At 39.9% G+C, this 16,570-nt stretch overlaps 1 protein-coding gene across 2 annotated transcripts; it reads right to left on the bottom strand.

Moving 5' to 3' along the window:
* Nucleotides 1–254: 254 nt before the first annotated feature.
* Nucleotides 255–16,570, bottom strand: LOC110485980 (ectonucleoside triphosphate diphosphohydrolase 3). 2 transcript variants are annotated; one of them, XM_021557254.3, is made up of 10 exons: nt 16,426–16,570; nt 13,859–13,978; nt 11,313–11,430; nt 9,810–9,969; nt 9,341–9,500; nt 7,561–7,791; nt 6,600–6,860; nt 6,335–6,445; nt 5,493–5,630; nt 255–1,823 (listed from the first exon to the last, which is right to left on the bottom strand). In XM_021557254.3, exons 2-10 carry the CDS (start codon nt 13,973–13,975, stop codon nt 1,632–1,634), a joined length of 1,488 nt encoding a protein of 495 aa, XP_021412929.1. In that variant the 5' UTR covers nt 13,976–13,978; nt 16,426–16,570; the 3' UTR covers nt 255–1,631. The 2 variants fall into 2 exon arrangements, with proteins under 2 accessions (XP_021412929.1, XP_036800374.1); XM_036944479.2 differs by having other exon boundaries at nt 16,361–16,439.

Raw genomic sequence — 16,570 nt, 5'->3', positions numbered from 1 at the left:
GACTGCCCCCTTCTGGTAGCTACTGACCGAGAGCATATTGAATTGCAGTCAAAAAGGAAGAAAAAAGGAAGGGGGAAGTCCTTGGCCATAAAGATTGCAGAAAAAAAGGAAAATGCATCCCAATTCTCCACCGTTCTGAAGGGGAAAGTACAAGTGCATGCAATTGTGGAGAATCAGAACACATACCCAAAGGCTACAGCGGGAAGTAGGCTAGGTAAGGTAAAGAGGGAGGAAACCGATATAACTAGCTGGAGTCTGGAGATGATAACATCATAGTTCAGTTTATTGTTAATATGGAACATTCAACCAACAAAAAAATGACTGTATGACAAAGATTTGCTGATATAGTACATCAGACGAGAAACATGCAAAATCTCGGAGGTAGATGATCACATAACCGATAATGCCATGCCATCCAGCAAAATATGTAATAAAGAGATTGTAGTCATTTCAGGTGTTTTCCATGCTACCTTCAACCTTCATTCAACCTCCTGATCTACAGTACTGTATAGCCGATGACTTAGTGCACACGGCGATCATTTTTGCTCAGCAGTTCATTATGCAATTAATACTTCTCTTTTATTTTACTTTAAAGACCAATTGAGCATTTGAAGTCACTGAATATCTTAGAATTGTCTCATTCGTCTGTTTGGGATGAGCCTAAAGCAGCGAACAAGATCTTATAATGCATTACTGACCCTCAAGTGTATCTTCTCGCTGAAAACACTCAAACAAACACATGGAATAGAGATCCTTTAAACAGCTTAAGATACATTATTATGTTTTGTATAATTTCAGCCAGTGGTTTTGAAAGTACCCCTGCAATGAATATGATATATTACAAATTCCAATTTGTACAATATGTTATGCATTTGTAAGTGCTTAAAGAGGCAGTGCAGTCAAAACGTGATTTCCCGTTTTCAGTATGAGGTCAAAACAACACTGTTCGGTTGGAAGGGAGTGTTTGGCCCACAGTATGACATCACAATCTCATCTGATTATTTTGATCAATGACCAGTCAACTTTTATTAGCATATGTATCCTCCTACTTTGAAGGTATAAGGTAGGCTCTAGTCTAGAGTCTAGATGATCCTATTTGCCAATCAGGGCTGTGTATGTAAATATATTTACATTTATATCAACACACCCACATGATCAGACTGTGCATTTCAATTGTAAAGGAAGCTCTAAATAAATAATAACAAATATATTTGGAGTTATTTTCATGAAATAAACACACACAGTGATTTATTAAACATATAGTGATGACTTAAAAATCAAATGAATAAGACTCTATGTGGGCTTTAAGATCCTGTTAAATCTCTTTAACTGATGATGATAATATCTGGTGATAATACCTTGCACCTGTCAGTGTTCTATTGTTGCCTGCTGTAACTGTGTCTGGGAGGGACCAGAAGCACTTTCCTCCATCGGGTTTAACTAGGGCTGCTGTACATATTCTGTAACTTTCCCAAAATTACAAGGTTTTTTAGAAATCCTGGTTGGAGGATTCCATTTCCTCCTGATTCCAGGAATCTTCCAAAACAGATTTCTGGAAAAAACACATTTTGGGAAAGTTACTGTAACTCTAGGTTTAACTGTAATTTGAACACTCTGCCCTCTAGTGGGGGTCAGTAGCAGGCGCGCACAGCCTTGATGATCAGGAACATGACACTGACGATGGTGAGGGCGGTGAAGAGGAAGAGGAGGCCACCGAACACAGAGTTGGCCATGGGCAGACGCACCAGCTCGGCCTCAGCAGGGATCATGTTGGATGTATGTAGCATGTAGCCCAGACTCCAGCCTATATTTGTGTTATGTACCTGGAGGGGACAGAGAGACAGCGTGAGGAGAGGTAAGGTAGCCTTAAAATAGACTACTGACCACGAGCCCGTACACCTGTCGAACAGGGTTTCCCAGACTTTTTCACTCAGGTCATTTTACCCTCGTGCCCCCCTGCCGACCCCTCGGGGGCACACCACACAGTAGAGAATTGACAAAGACAGACAGACAGAATTGTTTGAAGACAGACAGACTCATTTGTAATAAACTGTCATAGCACCAATTTAAAAAGTTAACATTGGCCGTTGATTACATCACTTTTTTTGCATGGTGGGGTGGCAAACATTTTATTGATATCAAAATGGGATCACAGGCCAAAAATGTTTGGGAATCCCTGCTCTGCACCATAGCCGCTACACCAGAGGTGAACAAACGTTTGGGCTTGGTGGGCCAAAATATAATCTGAGTGGTGGGCCGCAGGCCGAACAAATAGACATGATCTATTTTGAAAAATAAAAGGTAAACAATAGTTTTTTAGGGTATTTAAACAATAACTTTTTAGTAAGCGCTCATAAAATCACACTTCAAACATTAATCAAATTGTAGCCATATAACTTGACACCTATCAACACATTCTTATGACCAGTATTAAAGATGAACGAAACAAAGTAACCGTTGTGGCACAGAAACTGCTACAGAGTTTATATGAAGCACCATTTTGGGGGCCCACCCACCTCGTGGGCAAAACATTTTAGTGCCCCCCTCTCTTGGTAGTATTTTGTTTTTGTTTCTTGCAATGTTAAAGTCAATTCTGTGCAATTCTACTCATGTTTCCATAGGACGGTGAGAAAATGTTGCAGTTTCAAAGGTAATATCCTGAAATTCTACACATTTTGCCATGATTTTGTTTGTTTGTTGTTGTTGCAGTTTTAAAGTGAATTTCCTGCCATTCTACACATTTTGCCATGACTTATGCCATGTTCATATGTTTTCTGAGTGACTAACAAAATCAATGGGGCCCCCTAGAGGTCAGGGCTCGTGGGCACATGCCCTGCGTGCCCGGACTGTAATTTGGCAATGATTAATAGTAGAACTGTAGACTGCTAATGCACTACCAAATTTTGAAATAGCACCTTGAGTATTTTACTTTTCTAACTCTGACTAAGCCCCCCCCAAAAAAATATATATATTTTGGCGGGTCAAACCAAACGTTGGCCCACAGGCCCCAGTTTAGTCTTCCCTGCCCTACACCCTAGGTAATCTCGGGTTAGCCCAAAACTAAATTCTTTGGTCAGCTTCTCGATTAAGTTCTGGGTCCCATACAAAGAGATGAAAAGATGATAAAACAAGGACCAGAACCAGAAAGAGGAGCTCCACTCTCTCTTTTTGCATATTACGGGCAAGTCTATTGGCTGAATGTCCCCTCTGAATGTCCTCTCACCTTTTGAAATTCCAAAGATGCTAACACCTGCGATATCGTGATTTGTCCAAATAACCAGTGACAAAAAACCTAAGCACCTATTGCTGTTCGTTAGCCATCGGTGCCCATGTTTAAACATAGCATTTATGTTTATGTTGTCTGCCTACAAGAGATTACACCATAGGAGATGGACAAGACTGCATGAAGAAAGACAGACTCACTTAAAACAGACAGACTACTGACCCCTAACCCCTACACCAATGATATTCCAACTTTTTCAATCGGACTCCTTTTCTTCCACCTGAATTTCTGGGTGCCCCATTTTTTTTTTCATTAGAAATTATGGCGATCCCACTCTACCCCAAATCTAACGATACAACCTTAAAATCTGTACGTTTTGATTTTCACATCACCAAATAACCTTCAATTCATAAAATGTTCAGCTCTCTTATAAAATACATTTATTCAATAAAATTATAGGTTTCAAGTGATCTTTCTTAAAAAACGTTTGTATATTGTCCCATAAAATAGAATGTACTCTTAATTTTAAATTTGTCAACACCACCTTTGAATACCACTGTCCTCTATAACCTAGGGGACAGACAAAACAGAGTGAAGAGGGGATACCTACCTTGTCCAACTGAATATATTCAACTGAAATGTGTCTTTCGCATTTAACCCAACCCCTCTGAATCAGAGAGGTGTGGGGGCTGCCTTAATCAACATCCAGGTCTTTGGCGCATGGGGAACAATAGGTTAACTGCTTTGTTCAGGGGTACAACAACAGATTTCTACCTTGTCAGCTCAGGGATTCAATCCCAACACTCTAACCACTAGGCTACCTGCCATCCCTATAAAGACAGAGGTCCTTACAAATTAACCCCAGATGGTTCAGCACAACTGATCTGTTCTCCTTAGTTAAATACCTACAGTAGTCCCAGTAGTCATGGAATGCATTGCCTCTGTTTATTTAGTTGAAGAAGCTTAAACCCATCTTTGCAAAATCTCAAACGCTTCACTGCCACACCTATAAAACACTATCTCCTAAAAGATTTATGGGACGAACAGACTTAAAACAGGTCATTGCTCAATTCTAAATGGTCACCTAGCCTCTACATCCTAGGCACTACATTCAATCTGATAGGATTGGATGGATACAGTATAAAAATTATGTCAATATCTTCATATTACCTTCTGATTGGCTAGGTGGAAATATCTCCTTACTGCTTCCACCTATCCAATCCTCTCTGATCTACATGAGTGGCAGGAGAGTAGGCGCGAGTGGTCGATTTGGAGTTCAGAAATCCTGACCCTTTTCCCAATTCTGGCATCCTCTATCATATATTTTTTGCTACAAGCCCTCACAGTCTCACATCAGAATTAGAATCATCCATGTTTCTCAAACGTCAAATTTCGAAGTTATAGATGCTTACGCCCATCTGCCATCCCGTTCACAACACCCTAGCAAAACCTCAACCTAATTGAAAGTAACAGCCTCACTGTTGCCCCTAGTGGCCAGTTTCCACATCATCTCCCGACGTCCTCAGACATGGATGGACGTTGAATATTGACTTTTTTAACATCAATAGTCTATTGGAAAAGGCTGAAAGACAACAATGCATAACGAACATTACAAGTTAGAAGAATGTTTGCCGTTTATAAATAATTGAGGAAAACTATGCCCCCCAGGGGGAAAATGACTCAAAAATCTGTCTTCCCTTCCACTGAAGAAGTCATGTCTTTCAACCCCCTCTGATGATGGGACGAAGGGCATCAATTTCTCCTGACACTCAAAACACAAAGGACAGAGAGACAGTAGCTTGCTTGTTTGTAAGAATGAAAAACAGAGAATCATCATCTTGGGGGACAAATCCTCCATTTTTCATAATGTCAAACAAGCTACTGTAACCAGTCTGTATTGTGATTTGATTTTGAAAGAAATACTTCATATTACACTTCATTGAGTCTAACAGACTGAAAGACTTCAGCTGGAAGTTCCAGTCTGGACTTCCATCACAAGTTCCATTTCCTGGGGGCATAGGAAACGATTCTAACCGCTTCCTTGTCAAGATCTTGGCCTCTGTTAATTATAGTATACCCAACATTTATATTGGTTTCCAATGGAATGAGTCACTCTCTACTTGTTTGTTTCTCTTTTTGCAGTACAGTATATGACCATGAAAACATTCGTAACTACAAACTATGACAATTTTTGCACATTCATTTGGAAGCACGTGTTTGGATCCTCCAAGGTACCTGTACCTCCAAGGCTGTATTCTGCCACACTTACCTGTTTTTGGAAGTCAATGTGTTTCCAAGTATCTTTATTGAACTTGTAGCCATTTACAAGTAATGTCTGGACGTAATGTGCTGAATAGCAGTAGGACTTTCTGTATTTTTCAGCTATCCAGGCCTTTTTTAGCTTGAGCTAAAAAAAAGAAGAAAAACAAACAAACATTCCATTTGTCTATCCATTACATTTTCCATGTGTTGAGGCAATTCTCTAATAATTTCTTCTGATACATTTCTAATAATACATTGCAATAGCCTAGATAATGGTTGGGCAGCACCCCTGTCTTACAAACAATGCATCTGTTGTCTGTGTGTACAGTAGTTCCATTTAAAACACCACCCAGGAAAGGTCCTCATAAATTAACCTCAGATGGCACAGTACAGTTGACCTGTTGTCCACTTTTTTATATACCAACAGATCCCAATAGTCATGGAATGCATGGTCACCTTTTTCTCAGGTGGAGTAAGCTTACACCACATCCTTAAATAGAACATCTATTTACTCATATTTTACTTATATGCTTACCCCTATTTTAGCTAATGTCATGCTCTTCCCTTTCTCTGTCACAGCTATAAATGTGAAAATTGCTATACAGATGTAGGATCTTAATTTGATCACTCTTTCATTGCTGAGAAACTTGCAGTGTATTTTGTAGTGTATTCTAAAGTTTGTCATTTCCACTTTGACATTTCAGACTTAATAATTCACATTTCCTGATGCACACTGGCTCAAATTAAGATTCTACATCAGTAGCTGTCAGTGTAAAATGGCTCACAGTGGGCCAGTCCATGGAGCAGTGACCACTACCACCACCACCAACAACTACAACATGGACTCACGGTGGGCCAGTCCCAGGAGCAGAATTCCCAGGTAGAGGAGTTCCACTGGTCCAGTTGTGAAATGCCTTTCAGCTCGACAGCCTGAGCAGTGTAGAAGAACCCAGCATAGGCCTAAGGGAGGGAACATGGGTTAGGAGCTCAGACAGACACAATATTTATTAGATAACTGCAAAATATGCCACAGACAGACAGACAGACAGACAGACAGACAGACAGACAGACAGACAGGACAGACAGGACTGTCTGTCTGTCTGTCTGTCTGTACCAGAAAGTCCCCGGGTCCCACGGATGGTTGGTAGACTGCGTCAAAGGAACAGTTCTTTGTGCAGGTCAGGTCAAATATGGATTTCACCACGTCCCTACAGGCTCCGTTGTCTGATGACCCCTTCAGGGTGATCATCTGGTTGGGATCGTAGTCGGCAGGCGTCTCTATGCACTCAGTCCCAAAGATGGACTCAGCCGACACAGTCATGTTGTAACCAAGATTGAAGCAGGGGTTGGTCACATGTGTAGCGTTCTCAGAGTTCTGATCAGTGAGACAAAGAGAGGACAGTAAAAGTATTTACAGTATGTCACTTGAACATTCATGAAGAAGGAATCCAAATGATCAATAGCTGAGCTTGAACCTCTTTTCTACTGTAGTAATTACAGCGTTACTAGGCTACACAGGTACAAGAACAACCATAAGTAAAGTGGGACCACTATTTACATTGTCTCCTCAAAATGGCTGTCTTCAGTTGTGCATGCATTATCTACAATCCTAGCAAAACAGACACTTTTGGACCAAGGTTGCAAAGCAAACAATATAGAAATGGACAGATCAATACGGTTAATACCATAATGCACTTTGCCTCATCTCCGAGAGACAGTAAAGTGTCAAGGTAATGAGGTGTCCTCAGATTTCTTAAGATTTGGCAATTAGATATTAATGGGTGTTATGGACTTAGACAGAAGGATTGCATTAATTACAAAAAAAGGCACTTAGCTAAGTATAAAAGCATCATCATCATCATCATCATCATCATGTTGACAATGCTGCCAGGAACGAATGTGAGGGATGACATGATAACAGATTCTGGGTTCAAATAGTATTTATTTTTCTTTACTGCTGGAATAGTCCCAAAACTCCAAACTCAGCCCATTTAGCACTCCAGGCATAACCAATCAGGTATTTGGAAGAAAACAAATACTATTTGAAGTAAACCCAGATTTCCTATACACAGTACCTTCACTAAAGCAGCGAGGACTCTCTTCTCAGCCTCGTTCTTCCCATAACACAGGAAGCTGTGAGTGTAGATGTTGTATTCGTAGCCATAGAGGGAGACCCGTACAATGTCTGTTCCCTGGGCGTTGGGATCTGGGAGGGTGAACGCTATCTGGGTGGACGCCCCTCCTAGATCCATGGAGCCCACCATCTTCCCTCCGGCAGGACGCACCCACATGTTCCATATGTTTCTCTTCAAACCAGAGGATAGATTGATGTTTGCAAATCAATGATGATCTTTATGAAAAACAATGATGAGAACTGTACTGTATTATGATAAATGCATTCTGATTAAAACCCTACACTGCTAGAATAAATGTTGCCATATTGAAGGGTTCAATGGCTCGCTTCGTACATGGTCCTCAAAAAGGTTCAATATAGAGCCGCAAAACAATCTTATTTTAAGCATTGTAGAAGCTAATGAACTTGTCTGTCGGCCCTGCATTGAAGACTAAAGTTGGTCAAATTCTTTTTTATCAATAAAAAATATATACCCGTTCCATTTAAGGACAAAAAATGACAGCTGCACCATACAGGTTGCAAAGTAGATGGGAAGAGATGTTTGATGTGCTGATTCCATAGCACATGGTTTATTCACTGATTTACAAAACAACGCCGGATTCAAAACTGGATTCAAAGAGCTTTTCAATTTAAATGATAATACAAAATTCTTGCAACCAATAGATTGTATTGGGGATACAACCATCCCAACTCTGCAGATTTTGCTGTGAAGGGACAGAATCATTAGGTCACTTGTTTTGGTACTGCACATATGTAGCTTTTTTTTGGTCGCAGGTTCAGGAATAGCTGAAAAATCACCACATTTACCTAAAGCTAACTCTGCAGAAAGCACTGCTGGGTGACATGAAAAGCCATAGCCATTCGATCAATAATATAATAGATCTCTTATTAAAAATGCCCATCTTTAATTTACAACTAGAAACTATGAGAATAGAAAGGTTCAGAACGTTTGTGAAACATCACAGCACTGTTAAAGAATATATGGCAAATAGAAATCAAAACTGGATGATTTTCAGAAATAAATGGGAGGGGTTGAAGGTAGCTGAAGGGTAAAAAAATGTAGAAAATAAAAGATCACTGATGTAAACTGTACTGTGTCCATAAAATGTATATAATGTGTATAAGCTGGAAGTAGAAGCCTAAGTATTGTCGTCCATTAGTTATCTCCAATTAGGGGAGGGGTGGTAGGGTTACGGTCAAATAATAAAGAAATAAAATATATTTTAAAAATAAGAAACAAATATGTGGCAGATTGGAAATAATTGTCTGCATCATTTCCAATCCCCCATATATTTGTTTAAATATATTTCCCTTCAAAACCATCCAGTTTTGATGTCTACCTGCCATATAATTATTACACTGATATAACCAACAATCTATCTGCAATATTGATTTTGTGTTAAAATGTCCATTATTTCTTTATGTCTTTATTTTTGATCCCCATTAGCTGTTGCTGAAGCAGCAGTTCCTCTTCCTGGGATCCACATAACACATAAAACATGACATAATACAGAACAATAGACAAGAACAGCTCAAGGACAGAACTACACACAATCAACATAAGAACAATAGAACAAAAAAATTGTTCCTACATACATTTACCCACAATACTGACAGTGACCCACACATCAGTACATATACATACAGTATGCCTAAGAGTTATTTAGGTCATTCTAAAGTTATTGTAAAGGTTTTGAAGTTCATGTAAAATTGTAATGTACCTCCAGGAAGTTTCCCAGCAGGTAGTTGACGGTGATCCATCCGTACAGCCCTTCCTCTTTCCCTGACATGATGGAGGCGTTTTGGAAGTTAAACGGCAGGGATTGGAGGTAGTTCTGCAGGTTCTTTAAGATCTCATTGGATTTGGTTTCATTCTGTGAACTTGTAATCAAGAGAGAGATACATTTTGAGGTTGTAAATTATCTCCAGTCCAGTGGAGAATTTAGAGATCAATAATAGGTCTACAGTAGGTTGATTAAATATGGTGTAAAACCTATTAGTATTCTGTGTGTGGGATCAGTATGTGTGTGCGTGTGTGTGCATGCACACGTCTACTTCTGTATCTACCATGGATCCATTCCCAGAAGTGCAACAACAGAGATAGGTCAGCCAGATAGACTGTAAAGGACTCCATACCTAGAAGATTGGTGAGGTACGCTCACAATGGAGGAAGAGAAACCCACAACTCACTGTAGCAGTCTCATCCCAGCAGTTGCCCCAAGGTAGAGGACGGTTGAATTGTGTTGGTCTGCGGGGACGATTTTTGTGATGTTGTTCATACATTCTCGGATCGACGCCCAGGACTGTTGGTCCTGTGCATTGTCAACTAACATATCCGAGATACCAGGGCCTAGGGAATCAAATCAGACTGAGCTCAGAGTCATACAATACGTATTATCTAAATCACAAGCAAATTGTGCACTAGAAAGCTAGCAAGACTGCATCACTAGACAAAACTGGATTACGTTTATAGTGCTTTCAACCAGGTGCTTTAAGGGCAACTCCACCACTTTTCAACCTCATTTTCATTATCTCCAGCACAATACCAGTTTCAACATTTGTGAAAACGGTACAAGTTTTGTAGAAAAAAATAGAAAGTAAAAAATGTCTACCCGATGGCTTCATTAAAAGTGAAAAACTGTGATTTTCAAACACTGTGAGATTTACGGTGACAGGGGGAGCAAGAAACTTAGGTTGCTGCTTCTGAGAATCACAGTTTTTAAAACTTTTAATAATACCCTGTGATGTCACAGAGAAGCATTATTTTAGGACTTTATGATCTTTTTAACCACATATCATAGAAACACGCTTTTTCACATATGTAGACACTGGCTGGTGCTGGAGATGATGAATATGAGGTTTAAAAGTGGCGGAATTGCCCTTAAACATATTATATAACAAGGAGTGTGGCACACGGTACTGAAAGGCTGTATGAGGATAAGTGCATTTCACATGCAAGTCCTTTTCCAAAAAGTAATGTATTATGGCATCTTCATAAAAACGATGAGGACAAGGCCATCCCGAGTGGTGCAGTGGTCTAAGGCCTTTGCCTCCCGAGCCCACTGGGGAGTTGCAGCGATGAGACAAGATCGAAATTGGGGAGAAAAAGGGCATAAAGTACAATAAAAAAAAAGGACAAGATTGTGACCTGAGTGAGAATGTCGGGTTCATCACATTACGATGCAGACTCACCAGTGACACTGCCTCTCATTATGAACATACAGACTCCGTTTTTAAATGTCAATTATTATACAACATTCTTGTCATCAACAGAATGTTATACAGCATACAGTATATGAGGCATACAACCATCTCAGCTCTGCAGGTTTTAGCTGCGAAGAGACAGAATCATTAGATCGTTTATTCTGGTTTTGCCCCCACGTAGCTTGTTGTGGTCACAGGTTCAGGAGTGGTTGAAAAATCACAACATTCATCTAAAATTAACCCTGTTCACAACATTCATCTAAAATTAACCCTAGTTATAATGGAAAACCCTATCATGTACACCGGATATGTCTCTGTACTATGTATCCACATTTAATGTGTTTATCCCCCAAAAATATGTATGTTTTTGTAATACTGAGCATGTATGTAAAATGTCTATTTCACAAAATAGCTGTGAATATAAAGTTACTTTAGTCCTCTGAAGAGGGTTGGGTCAATAAAAAAGATTTTAAAAACATGCAGACTCACCAGCGACCATGCATCTGAGTGTCTGGCTCACCACTCCAGTGTTATTTTGCTTCTCGGCTGGCCATTGATACAGATGCACAGTAGAGCGGGAGGAGCCTGAGTCAATTACTATGCCATACTGCACACAGAGGAGAGCAGGAAAATCACACTACATATTCAAGATGCTAGTTCATGTACAGATGTTTTGTCTTAATTTGATCACTTTGTTGTCGCAGATAAGCCTTATGATTAATTCACCAAAAACCCACAGTTTTCTTTCTCTCACGCTCACTCGAACGCTAAAGCACCAGACAGAATAAATGTCCTACTACTGTAGGTCCTACTGCCTGCAACATTCAAATGTACAGAAATGTATCTGAAATGCAGCCGTACACAACTTTTATTCCATATAGCTTAATAACACAAGATAGACATTGATCTCCACTACGATATACAAGTGTGTCCGAAATGCAACCATAGGCTACACCTAAATTATAGCCTACTCTAGCCTATCAAAACTCATTTCCCGTTAGAAATGATCCTTTTTTATTTTTTGGAATAATCAAATCCTCCTGCTGCAGGATTACTTCACTCATACAACGAAACAGGTCAAAGTCAATTGATACAGCTATAGTGGATCTGAACCTAAGGAGTGAAAACATACTTTTTACTGCTGTCCAAGAGGAGGAGGATTCTATTAGATGAAGAAATGATGCAGTGGCACACACACATAATCGTTGTATAATGAAAGGCAATAACGTATGTTATGGTAAACAACCACTATCCCCTAAAGTACAGTCCATCAAATACCTCACAATTATTGCACTCCGTTCCTGATTGGTTAGAAGCACAATGATTGCACTCCATTATGGTGTGATTATTACTTCCATAAAGCTGAGAACAGGGACAGAACGTAAATACATGAAAAATGCAGCTACTCTGTAAACACAGGAAACACTCACTCAGGCAATGAAGACAAATCCATAGAAATGTTTTGCTCTGACCTCTAGAACTAGATTCTGGGTCAAGCTTGTCCTCACATCAGTCCAAAAGGACTGATTGTGTGTATTTTTTGTGTGTTTGTACTGACATATACTGATAAATGCAAACACATACGCACACTGCATGTTATTGTTTTTAAATGTATGTAAATTGTAAATGTCATGTGTCAGACCCCAGTAAGACTAGCTGTTGCCATTGGTGTTGGCTAATGGGTATTGTTTTAAATGTATGTAAATTGTAAATGTCATGTGTCAGACCCCAGTAAGACTAGCTGTTGCCATTGGTGTTGGCTAATGGGTATTGTTTTAAATGTATGTAAATTGTAAATGTCATGTGTCAGACCCCAGTAAGACTAGCTGTTGCCATTGGTGTTGGCTAATGGGTATTGTTTTAAATGTATGTAAATTGTAAATGTCATGTGTCAGACCCCAGTAAGACTAGCTGTTGCCATTGGTGTTGGCTAATGGGTATTGTTTTAAATGTATGTAAATTGTAAATGTCATGTGTCAGACCCCAGTAAGACTAGCTGTCGCCATTGGTGTTGGCTAATGGGTATTGTTTTAAATGTATGTAAATTGTAAATGTCATGTGTCAGACCCCAGTAAGACTAGCTGTCGCCATTGGTGTTGGCTAATGGGGATCCTAATAAAATAAAAAAAAGGCAGCAATAATGCATATTCCAGACTCAGACCTGAATTCAAACAGGCCAAGTATTTGCTATCTTGGAGTGTTTGGTTGAAAACAGGCCAAGTATTTGCTATCTTTGAGTGTTTGGTTGAAAACAGGCCAAGTATTTGCTATCTTTGAGTGTTTGGTTGAAAACAGGCCAAGTATTTGCTATCTTTGAGTGTTTGGTTGAGCCTGTCCTGGAGTGGTAGATGGGCAGGTTTTGCACTTTTGTGGATTACTTCCATTAGTACCATTCCATTGTGTCAAGCAAGATTAAATAAAGCACTGCTACATTTTTTGGAAAGAAAACAAACACTATTTGAACCAACCTCAGAGTCTCAGTTCCTGCGGTGTTGAAGTTAGTTTTCCCTTCTCATATATAGACCTGGTGTGCTGACTAAAGGTGATTGGTTTCCATTTCACAGAGTTATTAAACGTTAGTCATCTTTTGATTAATAAGAAATCATGTATTAACCCTGTTACCCAAAGCTGTATCCAGTCAACTAGTCAAGTGTCGTCCTTCCTTTTGAATGTGTCCCACTCACAGCAAATGTTTCCCCAACGCGGACCTGCCTTGAATACACACCACCCTGGTCTTTATAACCTGCCTTGAATACACACCACCCTGGTCTTTATAACCTGCCTTGAATACACACCACCCTGGTCTTTATAATGCCATCTATGCTAACTGCCCCCATTCACTGTAGTTTGGCCTGACTCCTAAACAGGCTGTAGAGACCCAGTCTGATCTGTCACCTTCTGCTTGTCATGATTGTCTTGATGTCTGGGTCAATTCGAGGTAATACATTTACATTTGAGTCATTTAGCAGATGCTTCACACTGTCGATACAGCTATTTGAGCAGAGAAGGATCAGGAATGTGGTTGTTGTTTTTACCTTCAGACGTGACTCAAAGACACGCTTATGACCCTGGATCACGGATATTGTAATGATGACAGCCAGACTTGCCAGGAGAAAGAAGAAAGCTAGATATGTCCCAAACTTGCATGCCATTTCCTGTAGGGCAGAGGACAGCATTGTTTTAGCTGTTGACATTTGACATGTATCATGTTGTCCAGGTCTTACACAGACTGAACAAGCCCCAATGCAATAAGCAGGGCTGCTGAACCCTGTTCCTGGAGCGCAACCATCCTATAGGTTTCTGCACCAACCCTATAATCTAGCACACCTGATTCTAATAATAAGCTGGTTGATAAGCTAAATGCACTTTTTGTTTTGTTTAGTTTTTTTTGAGAACGTGTGGTTATAAACGGTTATGACACAGTAATTACATGCTTGCAACTGCCGATAAATACAGCAATTATATCACTAGTATCTCTTTCTTCTGTGTGTCAGTGTCATCACCTGTTGTGTACGTCCCAAATGGCACCCTATTCCCTACACAGTGCATTACTTTTGACAAGAGCCCTATAGGCCCTGATCAAAATGAGTGCACTATACAGGGAGTAGGATGCCATTTGGGACTTAGGCATTGTGTCATCAGCTACAGGACTGTCAGTGGTCTAGTTTAGCCATAAAGTGACTGCTTCTGTTTATCTCTCTGAACAAGCACACTGGTCACAGTTGTCATTTGTGAGATGAAAGACTCTGTGGGAGCTATTTCCAGAGCTGAAGCCTTTCACAAACTCAGAGGTAATCCAATGTGTTTTACACCTTTTCAGGGATGTTTGATAATGTTCAATTAACAACAAGTCTGTTGTTCTTTCTTAAAAGAATACTGTAGGCCCCTCAAACTCAACGCTGGACCTCAAACAAGTTCCACTGTATTTTGTCATTGTTCCCTTCTGATCAGGGACTGATTTAGACCTGGGACGCCAGTTGCTTGCAATTCATGATCAGGTAGAACAGAAAACCGGCAGGCTCCGGAACTCGTAGGGTCAGAGTTGAGTACCCCTGCTGTAGACCTTTTCTAATTGCATGGGGATCTGATAAGTAATGTAGTGGTAATATTGGCCACCCCCCCAAAAAACACTCAACTCTAAGTTTTTTCCTGCTGAAAGACATTAAGTTTCATGCAAGGTTACATTCTTAACCTTTTAATTCAGACCATCTTGGTAACCACTGGTGTAACTGCATCCTTATGCCAAGGATGACTACAAAGTAGTCAACAACAAATATATTGAGTATACACAAAATCGAGGTCACAAAGCATTAGGCCTACCTGTTTTGGAAGAGCTTACATAATATAATCACTGATTTGAATGAATTAAGATACAGAACACATATTCTTGTTTCAGTCACTTTACCTTCTTACATAGAGATAAGAATACACACCACCCTGGACTTTATAATGCCATCTATGCTAACTGCCCTCATTCACTGTAGATAGGCCTGGCTCTTAACAGGCTGTAGATACCCAGGGCTCTATTCAATCAGTATCGTAATATTTCAGTGTTACAGCGCGATTGAAATTTAAAGGCAATGTTCCCACATTAGCAGAGACTGCATTCACGGTAAACACTGCATATGTCTTCTGTCTCTGAAATGACCATTACATTTCTATTGCGCAATCTGTAACGCTTCAGGGAACCAGACTGAGTAGAACACCCAGTCTGTCCCCTTCTGTTAGTTATGATAGTTTTTGATGTCTGGGTAAATTAAAGGTAATACCCTGTCAATACAAAATCAAGGACACAAAGCAAATACCTGCTTTGAAAGAGCTTACATAATCACGGATTTGAATGAATTCAGATACAGAACACGTTGTCAACTTCTTCCATGGAGATAATACAAACCACAGTGTATCAACTGTCCTGAGAAATGTGTATACTGAAGTAGAATGCATATCAATTCAGTAGGTTAACTAACCAATACTCTTTCAATGGGAACAGTGAGAATGCATTATACCGCTGCTTTCTATGTATCATGTTGCCTTCAGTGTCTGAGGGTGAGATGTTGACCTACCCCAACCTATCGGCACTGTGCCCCAAGCATCTTACTCTTCTCCGTCTCTACTGAGCAGTTTCCGCCCCAAGGCAAGGCACAATCTCAGCTATGTTTTCATTCACGACTTGCTACGGTTAAAGAGTTCCATGAGAACATGCACACCAAGACAGTGTTTCTTGCTGTGGTGCTTGGAATAAGGCAAAACCTGTCCTTCTGCACCTCTTTACCTAGTTAAACATGCATGTTCATTTTGTTAATCTCTTAAAGTTCAACATTTGCTTAGCTTAACATAGTATGTTTTGAAGCTGTATTCCTTCAAAGGAAAATAGAAAATTGTAATAAAGCGTATTGTTATTATTAATTGATCGTTATTACATTACCTTCACTGAATTACTCAAATGAATTGCAAAACACACAACAACAAAAAACAGATAGAAGGTTATAGGCTTAAATATGAAAGGTCAGAATGAGTAATCTCACACTGTATCTTACCCTGCTGATAACAATACATCCCCCCTGGTCTTTTTCTGAATGAATGAGGAGATCTGTTAGCTTACCTCAGAGTGAGTGTGGATCTTCCTTCGTCAGCTGGAAGCAGCAGAGCATAAGTAAGTGATCTGAAGAATACAGCTCCTCATTCCTCATTGATCAGCCTAACAAGAGGGAGGGGCCTCAAGCGCAGGCCAGCAACACCCAACAGAG

This window comes from Oncorhynchus mykiss, chromosome 2 (genome assembly GCF_057628025.1).
Source record: "Oncorhynchus mykiss isolate SJ-2025 chromosome 2, ASM5762802v1, whole genome shotgun sequence".
In the NCBI taxonomy this organism is placed as follows: domain Eukaryota; kingdom Metazoa; phylum Chordata; class Actinopteri; order Salmoniformes; family Salmonidae; genus Oncorhynchus; species Oncorhynchus mykiss.
Note: the sequence above shows the minus strand (reverse complement) of the source record. Positions and strands in the feature narration are given on the sequence as shown.

Coding starts and splice junctions, on each gene's coding strand:
- LOC110485980 (XM_021557254.3), bottom strand. CDS start 13,975: ATGGCATGCAAGTTTGGGACATATCTAGCTTTCTTCTTTCTCCTGGCA. Junction 5,631..6,334: donor GCTCCTGGGACTGGCCCACC/GTGAGTCCATGT, acceptor TCTTTTTTTTAG/CTCAAGCTAAAAAAGGCCTG. Junction 1,824..5,492: donor ACATTGACTTCCAAAAACAG/GTAAGTGTGGCA, acceptor TGTCCCCTCCAG/GTACATAACACAAATATAGG.